This window comes from Siphateles boraxobius, unplaced genomic scaffold, assembly GCF_051911475.1.
Source record: "Siphateles boraxobius isolate OS27281-9 unplaced genomic scaffold, OSU_SipBor_1 102, whole genome shotgun sequence".
Lineage (NCBI taxonomy): Eukaryota > Metazoa > Chordata > Actinopteri > Cypriniformes > Leuciscidae > Siphateles > Siphateles boraxobius.
In genome coordinates, this window is record NW_027508703.1 from 274,510 (window position 1) to 289,428 (window position 14,919).

The 14,919-nt window shown below is 40.1% G+C and overlaps 3 gene segments (V, D, J or C); 1 reads left to right on the forward strand and 2 right to left on the reverse strand.

Annotated features, from left to right (window-relative positions):
* The window catches only part of LOC143752587 (immunoglobulin kappa variable 3-15-like), a 251,047-nt gene that overhangs the window by 200,142 nt on the left and 35,986 nt on the right, over positions 1-14,919 (reverse strand).
* Positions 10,946-11,694, reverse strand: LOC143752570 (immunoglobulin kappa variable 3-15-like). The segment is given in 2 exon segments: positions 10,946-11,421; positions 11,542-11,694. Coding segments are annotated over 2 exon segments (384 nt in total).
* LOC143752356 (immunoglobulin lambda constant 7-like) lies at positions 12,309-14,438 on the forward strand. The segment is given in 3 exon segments: positions 12,309-12,380; positions 12,592-12,640; positions 13,884-14,438. Coding segments are annotated over 3 exon segments (438 nt in total).

A 14,919-nucleotide genomic window follows, 5' to 3' on the forward strand; every position in this document is an offset into this window, starting at 1 on the left:
ATGACCACTTGTTTACAGGGGCCAAAAACTCGGCCACTGTGGCTTGGAGATAAAATCATTAACCATTTGTAATATTTCCACTAGCTGCCTCTTGTATACAAAAATTAGCCCTCACCCTGTACAAAGCCCACAGCAATGAGACAAGAACTAGTTAAGGCAATAGCCTTTCACTTAGTGTTTTTTTCAACAAACATTTTAAGCAAACTTGAGGATCCAGGAATATAATTTCTGGTATTTTGTATGCATGTACTGCTGTGTGATTTCTCTAATGTTAAGATTGCACCCCTGTCTTAATATTTTTCGTAAAGTCCTAACCCTAACCTTTTTCTCCTTTTTTTTTTTTTAGGAGAATTCTGGAGAAAATGGACCTGCAAGGGAAGGTCACTCCCTTGCAGGCCAAAAGAAAATGGGACAACTTAAAAAAAAATACAAAGTAAGCAAGTTAATTGACACATCTTTGCTGAAATGTATTGTGGTGTTCTTCTTGTTAACAACAGGTATGGTGTATTTGCTCTGCCTTAGGATTGCAAGTGTCCTGGGACAGGTGAGGGGGTGAGCGGGAAATCCACTGCTGCAACTTGGCCCTGGTTTGTCCACATGGATGAGGTCTTGGGACAGAGGCCTTCCAACAACCCCCCTATCCTAATTGCCTCCATCCCTGAGGACAAACCTGGGCCAAGTTCAGCGGTGGCTGACCAGGATAAAGAACCAGCCCCAGCAGCCGCAGCCCCAGCAGCCAGAGCCCCAGCAGTCCCAGCCCCAGCAGTCCCAGCCCCAGCAGTCCCAGCCCCAGCAGTCCCAGACCCAGCAGCCGCAGCCCCAGCAGTCCCAGACCCAGCAGCCAGAGCCCCAGCCAACAGGAGAAGAGGCAGCGACGAGCTCATTGAGCTAATGAGGGAGGACATGAGGTTTCAAAGGGAAACAGAGGAGAGGAGAGCACAAGAGAGCAGGGATCCAATGAACAGACTGTTTACTTTACTTGAGAGAATGATTGAAAAAAATATATATAATTAAGTTTTTGTATTTATGTTTTTTGTCACTGATTTAAGTTATTTTGTCACTAATTTAAGTTATTTGTAAATGAGGCAAGGCAATTTTTATTCATTGTTTATTTTTGTAATGCGAATTGTTTTATTTATTTACATTTGGAAATAAAACAATAATTATTCTGGACATTGTTGACTTGTATAAATGTTTTTTTTAGCATGTAAAATGAAAATTATTTCAAGTACTTTTTACAAATATTTACAACAATAGAAAAATAATTCAAATTAACAGTACATAAAACAGATTGGAAAAACAAAAACAACAAAATGTACGCTTTTAGCTGAACAGGTAGACCCTGATGGTGCTGCTGGCCTGGGATGGGCTCCACAATAGAGACCCTGGTAAAGCCTCCTGCTGGTGGGACATCATCTGGGATGGGCTCCAGTCCAGAGTGTTTGAGTGCATGTTTCCACTATCCACTAAGTTGTCTCAATAGGTTTGCAGGGCTGATTAAATCGACGGCTGCCATCTCACTGAGATAATTTTAAAAAGAGGGAAGAATAAAATTAATTAACTTGCGTCCTCAATTCAAAGCGTAAAATATTTCAACATGTAAACCCATTCTATGGACATTCATTTGTGGTCTTGGCCATTATAGCTTTACAGTTCTCAGACTTGCCTGTTACAAGTAGTCGTGGTCGATGGGAACCTCCTCCAGGGCAGACACCTCTGCAGTCAGCCGGTCACGCCAGGGAGCACCGCTGACTGTCTCCAAAACATGCTCCCCCTCATCCTCTGCATCATCCTCCTCGTGCTCATCCTCCGGGGCCATGATGTCACCAACCCCAAGACAGATGTTGTGGAGGATGGCACAGGCTGTGATGACCTGAATTGAAAAAACAAAACAAGAAATGATATGGTCTGGAAAAAAGATGTTCATTATTTTTATGTTTTTTGCAAATGTATTTTCAATTCACTTACATGAGGTACAAAAGTGTGGTGCACCTCCAGCGCTTTCAGGAAGATGGATCGGAACCTGGTCTTCATCATCCCAAAAGCACGCTCTATAATGGAGCGTGCCCTGGAATGATGAAGATTAAAGCGCTGGGCTCCCACACCTCGTACTGGCCTCTTGTAGGGAGTGATGAGGGGGAGCGGGTGTTGGAGACATGGGTACCCTCCGTCTGCAAGGATGAAGTGCCCTGGAGGAGGGTACACTGACCTCCTGTACAGTGGGCTGTACCGGAGCACTCGTGCATCATGCACTGACCCGGGCCAGCCCACGTAGGTGTCAATGAAGCGGCCCTGATGGTCACAAACAGCCTGCAGGATGATAGACGGGAACAGTTTCCTGTTCCTGTAGCACTGACCATCAGGGCCGCTTGGAGGCTTGATGCGGACATGGCAGCCGTCGATTGCTCCTGCAGCTTTCAAGAAAGCTCGGTGTCTGGCCAGCCCTGCAAACCCACGGCAAACTGCCTCCAGGTCTTCTGGGGTGTTGGGGAAATGAATGACTTGGTGGCGAATGGCCACCACCTCCTCAGCGACCCGGTGGACAATGCGGTGGACAGTGGAACGAGGCATGTCAAACACTCTGGAGACAACCCTGTATGATGTGCCACACGCAAGCCAGAAAAGAAATACCAGGGTCTCTATTGTGGAACCCCATCCGTGTTGGCGTTCAGTCCTCAACAGGCCCAGCAGCACTCTCAGAGCCTCCCTGCTCAGCCGAAAATCAGGTTGTGTGTCCAAATCATTAAAAAAACTGTCCAGAACTGGCACGCTCAGGTTGATCCTGCAGTACAGGGGTCTGGTCTGATTTAGGGAAAGAAACAAAAGAGTTTTAATAAACTACTTTTATTTAGTATGTATTATGTATTATGCATAAAAAACCCTCGTTGTCAGGGTTTTTAGATATGATGTTGTTGCATTAATAGTACTGCTGCGCTATGTGTATGTTGCATTTTAATTCTGAATATGTTGAAGGGTTTTATATTTAAAGTACTTTACTGTTGAGTAGTTTACTATACAACAATGCATAATATTGTAAAAGACGATGTTTTTGTAGTGTTGCTATCCTGTGTGAGAGAAAACACCCTCATTACTTCACATTTATACGTGAATACTTAACAAATGTACTTGCTTATTTTTTTAAATTATTTATTTTCACAATATTAAGGAATATAAGGAATAACTCTTCACATCTGGACGAATCTCTGCATCCAATTCTGGTGAGACTAAACTGAATGACTGAATAGGCTCTGGTTGAATGGAAAGCTTGCGCAGAAAGGTAGGTCCACTGAACCACATTGTTTGTGTGAGACGTGATGCTGGAACAGACCTTGATGCAATATCAGCCGGATTGTCCTCTGTGCGTACATAGTGCCACTGTTCAGGATTTGAGGTCTGGCGAATACGCTGGACTCGATTGTGGACATTTACATAAAACCGTCTGGATTGGTTGTAAATGTATCCAAGGACCACTTTGCTATCCGTGTAAAACTTAATGGAATCTAGCTTCAAGTCCAGTTCATCCTGAATCAGTTCGGCCACTTCCACAGCCAAAACCGCAGCACATAACTCAAGTCTCGGTATGGTTGACTCTGATTGAGGAGCAAGTTTAGACTTCCCCATGACAAATCCAATGTCAACAGTGTCTTCTTGGATGATCTTCAAATAGGCTACAGCCCCAATGGCCATAGTAGAAGCATCACAGAACACACAGAGTTCCACCCGTTCGGCCTTGGTTAGAGAGATGCCTGTGTACATCCTTGATATATGGAAGTGCTTCAACTCTTGAAGTGAATGTCGCCAAGCCTCCCACTTGCCTAATTTCTCTTCAGGTAATGGAGTGTCCCACTCTGAAACCTCCGAATTCAACTCTCTGAGAAAGGCTCTTCCTTGGATTACGACCGGAGCCAAAAAAACCAAGGGATCAAAAACACTGTTCACCATGGAGAGAACTCCACGACGGGTAAACGGTTTTACATCAGCTGACACAGAGAAGGTGAATGTGTCCCGAGCTACCTCCCACAGGAGGCCTAAGCTGCGTTGATGGGTGACTCCTTCCCACAGAGGTCTACCTCTTTTCCAACTGCCACCCAGTCCTCTCTTGGGAAGGCTGCTAAGACAGCCGGACTATTCGATGCAAACTTGTGGAGCCTGAGGTTGGACTCAGCCAATGAAGCCTGAGTCCTGTGCAGCAAGTCAATGGCTTCAGCATCAGTTGGGACAGAACAAAGACCGTCATCGACATAAAAGTGACGCTCGACAAAGTTGACGGTGTCTTTTCCATATCTTTGCGCACCCTTTCTGACAGTTCTTCTAAGCCCATATATTGCCACTGCTGGCGAAGGGCTATTCCCGAACACATGGACCTTCATCCTGTAGTCTACGACTTCACTTGCCACATCATTGTTCTTGAACCATAAAAATCTCAAATTGTTCCTGTGTTTTTCTTCTACGAGGAAGCAGTAAAACATCTGCTGTATGTCTGCCATAACAGCCACCTTTTCCTTTCGGAACCGCATGAGTACTCCCAGAAGGGAGTTTTTAAGATCAGGGCCAGTCAATAGCACATTATTTAAGGAGATTCCCGAGTGTTGGGCACTCGAGTCAAACACCACCCTGATTTGACCTGGTTTTTGTGGGTGAAATACTGCAAAGCTTGGTAAGTACCAACACTCTTCGTCTTCCCCTAATCCTGGTGCCACCTCAGCGCGATCATTTTCCAGCAGTTTACCCATGAATGCCACATATTGTTGTTCCATCTCCGGCTTTCTCCTCAAGGTGCGTTGAAGTGATTCAAATTGTTTGAGTGCTTGGCTGCGGTTGTTAGGCAACCGTTCTCTGGGCTGCCTGAATGGTAGTGGAGCGACCCAACTGTGTGAATCATTTCTGTAGACTTCTTTATCCATTATGTTCAAGAAAACCTCATCCTCAATTGATGGTGCCAGCTTGTTGTCCTGTTCGGTGCGGTCAAATACATTTTTACCCAGCATGTCTTCTTTAGCCCTGTTGGGCCTTAACCCTCAGAGGTCTGAGGTGTTTTCTGGGTCCTGGAGGTGTTCTGACATGCTCTGACATTTGTGCTTATTTCTGTTACTTGTGACATTTTCATGGCTAAAGTCTTATTACATTGTATTCAGCACAAACTCTGCTACAGTAATATGTCAGCAGCATGTATGTAAAAGTTTGGAGTTTTAAGATAATAATGTTTATGCGTGGTTTGTGTAAAAACAAAAAACAAATGTCACTGAAATAAGGTCATAAAACCCATAGTGATTATTTCTTCACAAGACTTTTGAAAATTGTATCATGTAGCCTAGAATATTTGCTCCAAAACTATGTGAAAATCATCCTGCATACTCATTTAGATAAGACAATATATTGATTTAAAATTTGTATGACGTGTTTTGTGTGAGAAAGCTTTATGCGAGGATCTCTCATTAATATGAATGCATTTTACACCTGAGAAAGACAAAGACCCTCCCCTAATGGCCCTATCAGGTGCTATCAGGCCCGATCATTATGAGGAGCCTTGCACAAAGAATGAGGAGAAATTTAAAAAAGAATGTCTTTTAGATTGTCTGGATTTATTTACAACACAACATAATCCAAAGATACACATCAAAGGACAAAAATCACATTAGTAAACACACTGATCTAAAGAAAAAGACTTAAACAGTCATACACCTTTGTGCCATTCCTGAAACATAGTAGCCTACATACCTGTCATGTCCAAGGTGTTTGACTTTTCATTTTACCATGTTTATGTACAGAGACTCATGTGAATGTTGAAGTCAGCAGGACTCATCCAGTGGCATCTGGTCCCTTTCTAAAAAATAAATAAACAGCTGTAAACATGTTGATATCAAGACAAACTATAGGGCTGCACGATTCTGGGAATACATTTTAGATTTTTCACTCACACACACACACACACACACACACACACACACACACACACACACACACACACACACACACACACACACACACACACACACACACACACACACACACACACATACACACACACACACACACACACACACACACACACACATATATATATATATATACACACACACACACACACACACACACACACACACACACACACACACACACACACTGCCGTTCAAAAGTTTGGGGTCGGTATGATTTTTAATGTTTTTAAAAGAAGTCACTTATGCTCACAAAGGCTGCTTTTATTTGATTAAAAATACAAAACAAACCCAGTAATATTGTGAAATAATATTTCAATGTAAATCAACTGTTTTCTATGTAAATATATAGTAAAGTGTAATTTATTCCTGTGATCAAAGCTGAATTTTCAGCATCATTACTCCAGTCTTCAGTGTCACATGATCCTTCAGAAATCAGTATAATATGATGATTTGATGCTCAAGAAACATTTTTCATTATCATCAATGTTGAAAACAGTTATTTACATTTTTATTTCAGGATTCTTTGATGAATATGTAGCAGGATGCAGCTGTTTGGCTCATGCCTCCCCAAGTGGTATTTAATTTGCTGTGCTGTGAGCCAATCGCAATGGTCAAGCCCCTTTATAAACTGGGACTTTTCTTTTGACGAGTGACGTCACCGGCTCGCGACTTGCCTTGTTTACCGGCATAGCGTTCTGAGGTCGGCCTTGGTCGTCCATTCTATCATAGCGCCGCAGGTATGATTGGCTTCATTTCTCTGTCCACTCGATTGACTTTATAACTTGGGCTTATAGTAATTTTCGTGCTGTAGAATCCCCGGTGTTGTAGCAGCCCTTTCACCAGCTGAGTGTTGGCCCTGCTGGCAGTAAGCAGAGCTTGGGGCCGTGACTCAACGCTATTAAATTATAGGTAGGTTGCTATACTGTGTAACAGTTGAATAGTTGATGTGGGATACGGTTGTAAATAGACATCACGTGTATTTCAGGGAGTGCTATTAACCGGGGGTACGGCCGCTGGTTGGCTACATCTACGCCGAACATCTGCTGCTTTGCTTTAAGTATGTTTTTCACGTGACGCCAGCTCACGGATTCTTCGTTGTATCCGGCTGCCTTTTCCCACGGGACCAATATGACAAGTCCCGCGGTTAGTTCAAGTTAAACGAGGAACTTGCATCGGTTAAGTTGTTTGTAGTTTGTATTTCTTTTGAATGTTTGTATTTTTCCTGCTGTCGATATCCAAAGTGATGGACCTATTTGTTGTGATTGTTTTGATTCTTTTTATTTTTCCACATTGACGGGAGACCTTGAAGTTGCTTCCTCAGTGTGGCATTTTTTTGTCATTGTGTTTATGGTTTATTTTGTTTTGTTCATTTTGATTTATTGTGTAACTGAGTTTTTGTAATATTGCTAACCCTAGTACCACTTTTGGGCTTTAGAACGGGTGGTCTATCAGACATCCGTTTATTGCAATTTTTGTGTGTAGCTTTGTTTAAAGTCTGTCCTTTTGTCCAGGTGCTGAGAACTGCCAGTGGGAGCAGTGCCGCTTGCGGTGGTGGGTCCCTTGGTGTGTGCTGTGGCTGCGTGTTTACCAAGTGTGGTCATTTCCCTTGCGGTGTGTGTGTAAACCTCGACACGTATGATTGGGGTGTTTTTCATGGATGCTCATTGCTCGAGCTACTAGCCTCCCACTGGTAAGATTCTGCCCGATTTCCCTCCTCTCTTGGGGGTGTATGTGCGTTACGAATAGAGTATAGTGAATATTGTGTTTGTGTCGATTGAGTGTAAGTGTGAAAATAAAGACTCTATTTTTGTACTGGACCACTGTCTCTGGCTGATCCATCAATGAACTTGAGTGCCTGGTTAGAACAAAATGGCTAATTCTTTGGGTGTAAGTCCCATCGTGGCGTAGTCTGCTGACTGCCTGTTATATCTCCATTCTGCTACAAATAGAAAGTTCAAAAGAACAGCATTTATCTGAAAAATAATCTTTTGTAACATTAAACACTACCGTTCAAAACTTTGGGGTCAGTAAGAATTTTTATTTTTTGGGGGAAATAAATAAAATGGATCAATACTTTTTTTCATCAAGGAGGAATTAAATTGATAAAGTTGAACTGTATCTTTCAAATGACCTATATTCGTGTTTATTTACTATTAACTGGTAGTGAAGAGTAACAGATGATCGGTTCACGTGCCGCTTGAACTGAGATCTGTCACGTCACATTTACAAGCGCCAAAACCGTGTTTATTGTTTGAATTTTGTGATTAAATTGACAGAATCTGAGAGCTGAGAATCTGTTTCATATCAATAGTAACCTCCTCTGTCTTGTCTGCCGGTGTCAGTGTCCTCTTTGCTTCGTGATTTTTCTCTGCGTGAGAAAATGATTGTGTGGCGTGAGAGCGTGTAAAAAGTGACAATGGCGTGAGTCTCACGTGAGAGTTGTCAGCCCTGCGGATTCAGTTTGTAAATGTTGTTGGCTCGTGTGTTTGTGCTGCTGCGGTCTTGTTCATCTGCCATGTTGTTTGTGTATCTCTCTATGGCAAACGCTGAGCCGTTCAGAACTACGGGAGCCCAGACGGGAGCGTCGGCAGATGTTAAAGAGAAAAACGATATTCATTCAAACAAATCAACGTAAACTACACATTCGAGTTAATCTATAAAATTGATTTATCGCCCAGCCCTACTTAGGTTACATGTTTTGAGTTATGTATAACTTGTATAATTGTAACTGATGTATGTAAACATTTCGTCTAAACTGTTTCTGTCTTCAGTGAGCGGAGCCAATCAGAGCTCAGGACCAACAACCTCAACGACGGCAGTGCAAGAAGGAGCAACGGCAGAGCTACAGACTCCCTGTTAACAGAAGAGCCGGTCCTTCATAATAAATACATTTTTACATTGATCCAATTACAGGATCAAAATAATTACATTTATGAGCTAATTACACTGTAAAAAAGTAAATGTGCAGTTGTTGCTTTAAGGAGGTATTTCTACCTTTTACAACCTACAAATTCTAATGTTGTAGTTGTAACCGACTTCAATCAGTTTGATGTAACATAAAACAAGGGAATGCTGTTTTAACTTGAGTTTCATTCACACAACATACAGTTTCCATTAAAGCTCAGGATGGACAGATTCGACACTTGTGCTCCTGCTAGTGACGTGACGTTCGGCACTGAGGCTTTGTGTCTAAAAAACTAAACATCTCACATCTCGCACTGTACCGGAGCTTGAGTCGTTTTGCCATAACCACGTTACCTGTGACGTCCGAAGCTTCGTTTTCACACACAACCACGTGACTGCTTCATATTCTGATTCAAGAATAGTGCGAACCCCTTGTGCAGCTCCAGTGTCATTCGCTTCTTTGATAAGAATAAATCATAATACGAATATTTACATATGTAGTTTTGTGCATGTTCAATTTCAGTATTAATCCACAGTTCACAAGCACTTCATCTGACCGTTCCAAAATAATCTTAATTTATTTTGATCATATTCCTACATGATCCTTGACTATGAACTCATAGGACTAAGGCAAACGTTTATGTGAATAAGGATGCTTGTGTTGATCGAAGCATTTCCCTAAAAACTGCTACAGTCTCTCACTGTACAACACAACAGTACAGAACACAATTACTTTATTCATTTGTACATTTATTATTTTTTCATACATTTATTCACATGCATTAATACATTATGTAAGTAATGACACGTGAAAGACTATTATTAGATTAAATATTTGTATTGCCTTATATGGTTTTTGTAACAAACTGAATTATTATTTGAAACAATCAAAAATGGCTGGGTCGTCTGCAGATTTTCCACCTTTTAAGCACAAGATGTTGTTAGTGTGTATTTCTATTCTACGATACAGTTGAGGAAAAGTCTCAGTGCTTCACGAAGCTTCATTTCTCCATCACGAACACCTGCTCTTTGTTGATCGGTGAATTTTGCTTCAATGAGAAATTGTGATTTGAGGTTATTAAACACATTAAGTTGCAGCAAAGTGAAAATCACAATTGACAGCGCTACTCTTCAGCACAATGTTAACCACAAAGTTCAGTAACAGAAGCTCCTCTAAATGTCCATCCAGGAGCGACTGAACATCTGGCAGACGGGCATTTTCCCGCTGGGCTGATGTGCTTTTTAGGCCGACACATCTCACACTTTTTTTCCTTTTTTTTCTAAACGGCCCATAAAACTCGTACATCTGCGGCCCATTATTTATGTTGTGCTTAATTTTTTTCTGACAGACCGGCGCAGAGAAATTGTGTGAACAAAGAAACTGGCCCTTCAGTTATTGCCTTATATGGTTTTGTAACAAACTGAATTATGTTGAGTTATGTTTAGAAAGATGTCGGTAGTTTACACTGTAAAACACATAAATTAACACTTAATACCTTAATTGACTCTCCTAATGCAGTCCCTTGCAAAGCATGCTGGGAAGTCCAGATCCACTGCCCAGGGCTGCGTTTAGCATCATAAGCCTGAAGTAGATCGTAGAGCACACGGGGAAAGATGTTGGCAGTTTATGTTAATGTTTAATGTTCAGTTCTGTTGGACATTAGAGTTGTTTCTGTTACTGAACGTTGTGGTTTGTGCTGAAGAGTAGCGCTTGTGTTCAGACTGTGACTCTCAGTGTTCAGTGTTCAGTTCTGACATCTGACTTTATATAGTGATTCATTATATACAGTGTGCATAATGATGAACAACACTGTTAATCCAACTAAACTCAGTTATTTTGAATAAACTCCATTAAGTTGTATAGATAATATTGTAGTGGAAATTTTTGCAGGGTCAACCACCACTCACCCAGTTTAAGTTAGTAAGGAATATTATATTACATGTTACATGTTTACTTACATCATAATAAATTCCTCTAGTGGTGAAGCATCCAAGTGCAATTATTACATTGTAGAGGCTTTACAAGAACAAGCTCCACTCACATTTACTCCACATTTTTGTCCAGTTTAGTAAGGTATATTATATTATATGTGTTTTCTTACATCATAATAAATGAATAAAGTGTGTGAAAGGTTTGATATTGTGTAGTTTGTGATCCTCCATCAGCAGCTGCAGTTTCTCTCAGCTGTATCAGTGCAGTCACTGTGACGTCTGACTGACAGAGGTTTTTGTACCACTCTTTATCACTGTGTGAACACATACTGACTGTTTATTACATGAAAACTCTGACAGTAATAATCTCCTGTATCTTCAGTCTGGACTCCACTGATGGTCAGAGTAAAATCACTGCCAGATCCACTGCCACTGAATCTAGATGGAGTTCCAGTATTACGGGTTGATGCTCTATATATGAGGAGTTTAGGAGCTTCTCCAGGTTTCTGTGAGTACCAGGCTAAATAATGATAAACACTCCACACATACACATTACTGCTGGTTTTACAGTTTATTCTGACTTCTTCTCCTGGTTGAACTGATGATATTGATGGACTCTGAGTTACAGTGATCTGTCCTCTACACTCTGAAAGAAAACACAAACAAAAAGTATTAATATATATGAAGATGTACAGTATATGATAAAAATATATATTTCAAATTTTAAGATAATTAATAATCATTATAAAAACTGTATTACACAAACCTTGAATAAACAGTGCAATGGTCCAGATGAAGATGTTGATTGTGTTCATTGTTGTAGTTTAGTCTTGTGTGATGATGGAGAGTGTGTGTGTTCTGCTCTCAGTCATGAAGTGTTAAACTCACAGCACTATAAACACTCTCAGAGCACTGAAGCATGTGCTGACAATGCAAAGAAGTGGGCAGGATTTACAACAGCTTGTGCTGAGAACAAACTCATATACACTAGAGTTACACAATCATGACTTTATTTAGTATGTTTATTGTGACTCCTGAGACACTGAGGATGTGCAGATGAACGTCCATCTCTGTGTCCATATTCAGTCATGTGACCATCATCACTGCTACACTTCCACTAGATGAAGCGCCATCACTAAAGTAAGATCATGAATCATGAGTGTGTTCAGAAAGTATCAGGACTGATTGTGAATCTCTAATCAGAGTTCATGGTGTCACTCCATCTATCATGAAGCCTCATGTGTGTCTGAAATCATCAGATGGAGAAGAAACAGGCTGTTAAAGATGGACACATATTAGAGCTTGTTCACGTTTCATGATCTTGTGTGGAGATTCATAACCAGTCCAGATACTTTTATAACAGAGCTTGAATATGAAAACATGCTTGACTGTGTAGAACATGCAAAACACCTTTTATATCTTCATTGTCACACTTTCTATTGACTTTGGCTCTAATATTCAATAAAGTCATTATTTGAACAGATTCTCACTGAAGATTGAAGTGTGAAGCTGCAGGTTTTTCTGTCAATCATGATGATTGATCTGCATATGAAGAACAGAAGCATCATTATGAGAAACTCCACAACATCATCCATGATCAAAGAGGTCAAAGGTCACCTCAGAGGTCACAGCTCATCACATATATTTCTTTAAACAGTGTTATATCAGAAAGCATTTAGTCAAATCTGAATGAGTGAGTGTTGAGAAGAGCTGAGGATCTTCTAATATCAGTGTGTTGAAGTGTTGTTTCTCTCTCTCTGCTGGAGTGTGTGTTCACTCGAGTGGAATAGAGGTTTTTGTACGAGTGTTTCATTAGATTGTATCACTGTGGTACACATTCGGTGGAGGAACTAAACTGGTGATCGGTAAGTCTGTCTATTTAATCACCTAATAAAAAATACAGTTTAGATTTCAGAAAGTGTTTTACAGTTGAAACAAGAACAACATTTATTAATAATAATGATTATTAGATATTGTGGTAAAACTTTACTTGAAGCCTTTATGTGTAATGCATTATAAAGGTTTCAATAATGTAGATTATAATGCTTTATATCTTTTCATAAATTATTGTAACCAAAATTAAAATGCATTATACTATTTGCAAATTCCTTGTTACATCTGAAATTGGTTGTTTGTCATGAGTTTTAAAATATTATAATTTCTTAAGGTGTAACAATGAATAGATAATATTATAATGTGTTAAAACCTTGGTTACAATTATTGATGAGATCATACATGCATTATAATGTGTAAAACAATATATAATAAATGCATTCAAAATAATGCAATATGTATAAAAGGCTTTAAATAAAGTGTTACTGATATTTGTATAATTATTTAATCTAAAACAATGATATTATTATAAGAATAGCATTATTCCTTTCAACAAAAATTAAAAAATTAAAAATGAAATAAAATTCTAAACATATTTCCATAATGTGTCTCACTATGAGTTTATTCAGTTTATTACATGTTTGTTTTCCCTTCATTTATTTCTACACTGAGTTCATATTTAGTTCATCTTTTATTGTAGAAATCATACATGTAAAAAAGAGATTTGACATCAGAATGTAAATGTTGCTACTTTCTGTAGTTCAGTCAATGATACTGAATCTCTTTTGCTCATGTTGTGCTTATAATTCAGTGCTTTATAATATAAGCAAAATGTATACAAAATATAGATATGTTAAGAAATGTTTATTCAGTGTCTTAATTCTAATAATGTAATGTAATACAAACACAATATATGTGTGATTCAATTGTGTTTCAATTCTGTTTTAAAAATGAGTTACATTTTGAGTTTAATATCTGTTAGTAAAATTTATGTACGTTCAGAGTTAAAAACTGTTAGAATTTAGTTCTTAGTTCTTAGAATTTAGTTAGTATCTTTTGTTTCAATTGATTTAAATCCATATAGTGATTGTGTAGTTTGTATATTGTATATATATATATTCACTGTAGTGAAGCTGAAGGACGTGAAGGATCAGATGCTGGTGATTTTTCCTGCATTCCTCATGTCTGCTGCTTCAGTCCTGTTGAAATGCTGTGAATGTGCAGTGCAGTGTGTTGTGTGTGTGTTTGTGAATGTGTTGTGTTTGTCTCCTGCAGCTGGTCCCACAGTGAAGCCCTCAGTGTCTCTGCTGCCGCCCTCTTCTCTGCAGATCTCTGGAGAATCAGCCGCACTGCTCTGCCTGCTCAGCTCTTACTCTCCACAGGGGGCGCTGGTGAGCTGGACACTGGACGGGTCAGAGGTCACCGAGGGGGTTCTGACCAGCGCAGAGAGCCAGCAGGACGGCCGCTACAGCCGCAGTAGCGTCCTGACCCTCAGCAAAGCACGCTGGGAAGAGGGAAAGCTGTACGTCTGCAGAGTAACACATGATGGAGCTCCTCATGAGGTCTCGTTCCTCAAGAGCTCTGAGTGCTGATGTTTCTCTCCTGAAGATGAGCCGTATCTGAGTGTCCTGTGTCAGGCAGGATTCACATGAGTCTAGTGCTGCAGCTGTAGTGATTTACAACTCAATACTGAAACAGTGTGTGTGTGTGTGTGTGTGTGTGTGTGTGTGTGTGTGTGTGTGTGTGTGTGTGTGTGTGTGTGTGTGTGTGTGTGTGTGATCTTTCAATCTGCTGTTTGCTGCAACATTCAATAAAGCTTCTCAACAAGTTCACTTTGTGTCTGACAACATCATTCAACTAACAGATGAAGATGCAGGTGCTTTTCAGAAGGTTGATGTGGCAGTAAATGTCAAATAAAGCTCTTGGGGTTTGAACATGGTCTCTGGAGACAGAGCTGCTCTATTCTGAGAGATCACAATCACTCCACCCTGACAATGCAAATGGGCTTTTCAGTCTCACTCTCTGATTGGTTACATGATCTGGACTGGAACACAACAGTTTCACTTCTGCTTTAGTGAAGGAGCGCAGACAAACTGATCATTACATTTATAGGAGATTACAAACTTTATTATATAAAAATATCATAAACAAGATCAAGAATTAACGTTCTGACACTAATTGTTACATAATCATTACATTTATAGCCGATGGTGTAAATATACTGTATATGAAAATGTTATCAAAAATATATGATGCAAATGGGCTTTTCAGTCTCACTCTTTGATTGGTTACATGATCTGGACTGGAACAC